The sequence below is a fragment of the Camellia sinensis genome, chromosome 3 (assembly GCF_055761805.1).
Source record: "Camellia sinensis isolate YWXY chromosome 3, ASM5576180v1, whole genome shotgun sequence".
Taxonomy (NCBI): Eukaryota; Viridiplantae; Streptophyta; class Magnoliopsida; order Ericales; family Theaceae; genus Camellia; species Camellia sinensis.
The window spans coordinates 175,023,978-175,029,977 of NC_138963.1; the positions used below are offsets into that span (position 1 = coordinate 175,023,978).

Sequence of the window (6,000 nt, forward strand, 5' to 3'; positions counted from 1 at the left end):
ATGCATTTATTATTTGAATTTTTTTTAAAGTTAAAATAATTGAATTTATTTTTTCTCAGCAATTTGTATTACTTATTTATTCACATATAAAAAAATATTATTTTATATTTTATCCATCATATATTATTCTCAAATTTTAATTTTTATCATTAAGTCATTAAACTACTAATTGATGCATATTTAAAAAAAAAGAGTAAGTTAATGTTTCTTACATAATCAAAAAAAATTTAAAAATAAATATAAAAGTAAAAATTTTTTTACCTCCCTCTGACAATTAAATCAAACTCTATCAACATTAATCTTAATCTTAAATGCACTAAATTTAATTTAGCCTATTAAATATATACGAAACTATTATTTATTTTTCATAATTTTTTCAAAATATAAATGTAATTTCTTGACTCTTGTTTTTCACAAGAAGTTTTTGAACTTTTATAAATAACAAATAAAATAAAATTTCAAAATTAATAAAGATGATAAATTAATTTAATAAAAATAGTTTAAGTGAGATAAATAAAGATGAAGAAATAGATTTTTAAGTATCATATATAACAAATTAATTGAGTATTTTATTATTTTCAAATAATTTCTCCATTCAAGTAAAGATTAATTTTAATTTTAGGTGTAAGAAATGACAAATTATTTGAATTGTTTATCATTCTCAAATGATTTTCTTGATCTTTCATTCCCTATTAACTAATTTTAATTTATTGTGAGGCGATTAGATTTTTTTATTTCTATATTTGTTTTTTAATTTCATTTAATCATCTAAGAAATATTAACATGCGTTTTTTTAAATATACATCGATTAAAAGTTTAAAGACTCAAAAATAAAAATAAAAATTTGAGAATAATATATGATTGAGAAAAGATAAAATAATAATTTTTTTACATATGAATAAATAAGTAATGCAATTTGTTTGAAAAAAATACATTTATTTTAATTTAAAAAAAATTCAAATAATAAATGAATTACTTAAAATAATAAATTTTACGTTGTTTATGTAGTGTGAAATAAGTCGTATATTAAATTATTAGGATGTTATCTAACATTAATTTTAGAGAGAATATTTACTTTTAAGTATTTTATCGATGAAATAAATTTTTTTTTTCATTAAATGATTTAATGTCTTAACAATTTAAAGATTTTATTTAATATTACATGAAATTTAAAAATTGTATTAAATAATAATAAAATATGTATGATCAGTCTTTGATAATATGTATGCAAAGATGTGAGTGAAATTTCTCTCTCCTACGCCACGTGGTCTGACTGTTACTGATTCGCCTCCAAATTTGGATAGTGTTGAAGGATATAGAGCTTCCTTGCCCTCAAATCCTCCCTCTTACAATACTGGCTCCTTCTCTTTGGACCGATCAAGCACAGGTGGGCCTGCCAAGGAGAGACCCGCTCCTATTTTGGGGCCCACCAATATTTCTACTAGGCCAGCTTATTATGTGACGAAACCACCAAACAGCCCACGTACCTCGACCCATTTTAACATTTCTAACGATTTGGGCCTCCCAGCTTCCCACTCCACCCTCCAAACCCAGGCCCCTCTCTCACAATCCCTGCCCCCTTCTTATGTTCTAGACTTATGCTTATCAAAAACAATTAAGACCCTCTCCCTCAAGAGGAAAGACTCTGAAGACCTCCAACCCCCATCTCGACCTTCTAAGTTGTTACGCTATGATGCACCCTCTCTCTTGGCCCCTCACATTTCTGATCACCCCTTACCTTTCCTGGTGGATGAAAAATGCCAATACTCTCAAGGACTGCTGGCTACCAGTAAACAAACTAAAGCCCCATTGAGGCGTCGAGGCACCCGTAATTATAGGCGGAACACTCTGGTTGAAGTGGAGATTCAAGAAGATGGAAATGCCAAAGATAGTGCAGCTCTCATTACAGTGCCAGTAAGTCAGTGTGCTTCAGGAACTAGCCTCTCTGATTCTTCCCCTTGTTGTCCTGCTCTGATTGTGCTCCCGTGTGTTGAGGCGGTGGTGGCTGGCCCAAAACAGCCACAAGGTCCATGTTAATCCTGAGCTGGAATTGTCAGGGAATGGAGTGACCTCTGACATTCCGGATCCTCCAAGGGTTGTGCCAAACCCATCGCCCTCAAATAATTTTCCTCATGGAGACGAAAAATAATCAATCAAAGATGGAAATTCTCAAACGCCGTCTTCGATATCCAAATAAAAGTTATGTTGATCTAGTGCGTCTTTTAGGCGGATTACCTCTTTGGTGGCTGGATGAGGTCCACCTTCAGGTTAGTTTTAAATCTGCAAATTTATTCAGATGTCATATTTCTGATGCTCAAGTTAATTCTTCTTGGTTAGCCACATTTGTTTATGCGCCCCCCAGATGGACGGAAAGGAAAATGTTTTGGCAGGTTTTACAGTCCATTGCTCAAGCCAACTAGGATCCTTGGCTTTGTATCGGCGCTTTAATGAAGTGGGGATGTCTTGGGAGAAACAAGGTAGAAAAGCTTGCAACAACGTGAGGATGGAACAATATCATCGACTCTTGTCGGATTGTCAACTTATGGATCTTGAATACAAATGCACTCCTTATACCTAGACTAACAACCAAAGAGGCATCTGTAATGTGAGGGAACGTTTAGACAAGGCTTTGGCAACTGTTAATTGGAGACTTCTATTTCCCTTTGCTCAAGTTCACCATGAGGTATTTCTGGGTTCAGACCACTGTCCCCTTCTTCTTTACTGCAAAATCCCTCCAAAGAGAGTGCCTCACCAATTCAAGTTCGAATCTATGTGGACCACACACCCTGAATGTGAAGAACTTATTAAGGAAATGTGGGCCCAATTCCAACCGGGTCCTCCAATCTCTAAAGGCTGTCTTGGGTTCCAGAACTATAAAAGAGGCCTTACCACCTGGAGTAAACAAACCTTTGGCAACAATAGAGTTCGTTTGGCTGCGATGAAAATTAAACTTCATCAGCTTCAGTCCCTTGCCTACTCAGATTATAATGGCACTCAAATTCGACATGTCCAAGATGAAATTGAGATGGTTTTACTGAGGGAAGAAATATTCCAACACCAGAGATCTCGTATCAACTGGCTCAGTTATGGGGATCGTAACTTTGCTTTCTTTTATGCCTCGGTTGTTCAGCTTAGGCAGCAAAACCAGTTGATCAAGATAAAAATGGATAATGGGGCCTAGCTAGAGACTGACACCGCTATCAACGATCATCTTTCTTCCTATTTCACTCAGCTTTTTCAGGCAAAAGGCCCTAGAAATTTTGAGGATGCTCTGGCCGTGGTGAAACTGTTGGCCACTCAACCGATGAATGAGGCTCTGCTTAGACCAGTGGTTGATGATAAAGTCAAGATTGCTTCCTTTCAATTAGGTCCTTTGAAAGCCCCGAGGCCTGATGGCTTTCCGGGCTTATTTTATCAAAAGCAATGGCATGTGGTCAAGCCTACAGTTTGCAAGGCGGTTCGTAGTTTTTTTCATACTGGTCATCTGCAGGAATGTGTAAACCACACTAATCTCATTCTAATCCCTAAAGTGTAGGCCCCGAAAAAATTGAGTCAATTTCAACCTATCAGCTTATGTAATTTTTTTATGAAAATTATAACAAAGGTGCTAGCTAACAGATTGAAACATTGTCTCAAGAACCTTATCTCTCCGCAGCAAATGGCCTTTGTACCTGGCCGTCTCATCCAAGATAGTATTCTAATTGCGCATGAGGCCTTTCACTTTCTAAAGCATAAGAATCAGGGGCGTGTAGGTTATATGGCTCTGAAATTAGACTTCAATAAAGCATATGATCGAATTCAATGGGATTTCTTACAAGCTACTCTTCTTCGTCTAGGCTTTCATCCAAAATGAGTGAGATTGGTAATGGAATGTGTGACTACTGTGAAGTTTTCAGTTTTTGCTAACGGTGAACGGCGTACCACATTTACTCCTTCGTGTGGGCTTCATCAAGGTGACCCATTTTAACCATATTTGTTCCTCTTGGTTGTCGAGGTGCTCTCTAATTTAATCCATCCAAGCCTTCTTTCCAATGCGATTTCTGGACTTCGGATGCGCAGGACTTTCCCCAAGCTTTCACACCTTCTTTTCGCAGATGATGCCATTCTTTTTTTCAAGGCTGAGCATTCTGAGGGTTTGCAAATTTTGAACATGCTACGGGTCTACAGTGAAGCGTCTGACCAAATTCTCAATTTTGATCAATCAGGAGCTCTTTTCTCTGCCAACACCTCTGTTAGTGACCACCATGCTATGTGCCTTTCATTGGGTGTTTCTCAAGCCAATCCTCGGGCCAAATACCTAGGCCTCCTAGCCTCCTGGGTCAAATCTAAGACTAAAGCATATAGTTTTCTTCTTGAAAAAGCTTTGCTGAAGTTACAAGGATGGAAATCCAATTTATTATCTCCAGCGGGTAAGGAGATTCTCATCAAGGCAGTTGTTCAAGCTATCCCATCTTACGCAATGACATGTTTCGAGCTTCCTCAAGCTTTTTGTTCCAAACTCAACAATCTTATCCGTAATTTTTGGTGGAAATGAGACCCAGAAAGTAGGGACATTTGTTGGGCCAAATGGACGCACGTAACTAATCCTAAATCCGAGGGGGGTATGGTGCTGCGAGACTTCAAGGATTTTAATCTAGCCCTCCTAGCCAAACAGGACTGGCGCTTATTGTCCAATCTGGATTCCTATTGGGCTCGAATTTACAAGGGCCTTTATTTCTCTCATTCTACTTTCTTACAAGCTACTAAGGGCTCTTGTGCGTCATGGGCATGGACTAGCCTTTTAAAGGGTCAAGAGTTGATTCAAGCTGGTATTCAGTGGCAAGTTCAATCTGGACATCAGATTCATATTTTGGAGGACCCTTGGATTCCTTCAATTGCGGGTTTCAAAATTCTTTTATTAAAACCTCCCCATTGCGAAGTTTCAATGGTGATAGATTTAATAGATCCGGCTCACAAGTCTTGGAATTTGGCCCCACTGTTGCACTGTCTAACCACTGAGGAAATTGAGGCCATCTCAATCATACCCATTGCGGTAGAAGGGCGGACTGATTCTGTCATATGACACCCCAACAAGTCAGGCCTCTATTTAGTTAAATCGGGTTATGCTCTGGCTAGATCTCTTCGGGAACGATCTTTGGACAGCCCTCCTTCATCCTCTCTATCCCTTGTTGAAAATATGTGGAAGGTTATTTGGGGCTTAGAAACACCGTCCAAAATTCAGCACTTTTGATGGTAGGTCTGCCATAACCTTTTGGCAACCAAAGCTGATCTATTCAGGCGCAGATGTGGAACTTTTGCGGTTTACTCAATCAGTCTTTCTGCTCCTGAAACTGTGGAGCACCTGTTATTTGATTGCTCTTGGTCTAAAGCAGTGTGGTTTGGAAGCTCACTCAACCTTGGAATTGATCTTGGCTCGATTCCCAATGTGGCCCAGTGAACAAGTGATATCATTAGCCAAGTCCTCTCTACCTCTATTGCACAGAAATCTCTCAGCAAAATTGCAACTGTTGGTTGGTTTATTTGGAAAACTAGGAACGACTTTGTTTTCAACAATTTTCCAGTGGATCATTTGGCTACAATCCATCAAATTGCTCACTTCTGGGCTGAACGAGAAAACCTCATTAGAGCTACATCCAATCAGGACCACAGGCAGACTTCTCTGCCCTCTACTATTGTTTCAGGCTGGCTTCCAGCTCGCTATGGGCATTTCAAGATAAACTGTGACGCCTCATTCTGCCAGCGGAACTCCAAGGCTGCCATTGCAGCAGTTTTTCGAGATTCTAATGGACATCTAATTGACGGTAACGCCAGGACTGTTATGGCCTCTTCAGCCTCCCAAGCTGAGGCTTTCACTGTCCGCATGGCCTACCTAATGGTTCGGACCCATAACCTATCGTCGGTAGAGATTGAAAGTGACAACCAATCGGTCATCAAACTCTGTGTTTCAAAGCAGGTCCCTCCATGGGAGTTGAGTGCTATCATTCTGGATATCCGCTTCTT

At 38.5% G+C, this 6,000-nt stretch overlaps 2 protein-coding genes across 2 annotated transcripts; both read left to right on the forward strand.

Annotated features, from left to right (window-relative positions):
* The first annotated feature begins 2,159 nt into the window (after nucleotides 1-2,159).
* On the forward strand, nucleotides 2,160-3,181 carry LOC145822039 (uncharacterized). The gene is made up of 2 exons (XM_082918614.1): nucleotides 2,160-2,267; nucleotides 2,579-3,181. Exons 1-2 carry the CDS (start codon nucleotides 2,160-2,162, stop codon nucleotides 3,179-3,181), a joined length of 711 nt encoding a protein of 236 aa, XP_082774740.1.
* A 684-nt stretch (nucleotides 3,182-3,865) lies between these two features.
* LOC145822040 (uncharacterized) lies at nucleotides 3,866-4,534 on the forward strand. Its single transcript, XM_082918615.1, has 2 exons — nucleotides 3,866-3,953; nucleotides 4,095-4,534. Exons 1-2 carry the CDS (start codon nucleotides 3,866-3,868, stop codon nucleotides 4,532-4,534), a joined length of 528 nt encoding a protein of 175 aa, XP_082774741.1.
* The last annotated feature ends 1,466 nt before the right edge of the window (nucleotides 4,535-6,000 follow it).

What these genes read in the sequence shown, in the direction of transcription:
- LOC145822039 (XM_082918614.1), top strand. Translation starts at nt 2,160, where the DNA reads ATGGAAATTCTCAAACGCCGTCTTCGATATCCAAATAAAAGTTATGTT. An exon ending in TGGATGAGGTCCACCTTCAG is followed by an intron (nt 2,268 to 2,578) that starts GTTAGTTTTAAA and finishes CCTTATACCTAG; the next exon opens with ACTAACAACCAAAGAGGCAT.
- LOC145822040 (XM_082918615.1), top strand. Translation starts at nt 3,866, where the DNA reads ATGGAATGTGTGACTACTGTGAAGTTTTCAGTTTTTGCTAACGGTGAA. An exon ending in TTCGTGTGGGCTTCATCAAG is followed by an intron (nt 3,954 to 4,094) that starts GTGACCCATTTT and finishes TTCTTTTCGCAG; the next exon opens with ATGATGCCATTCTTTTTTTC.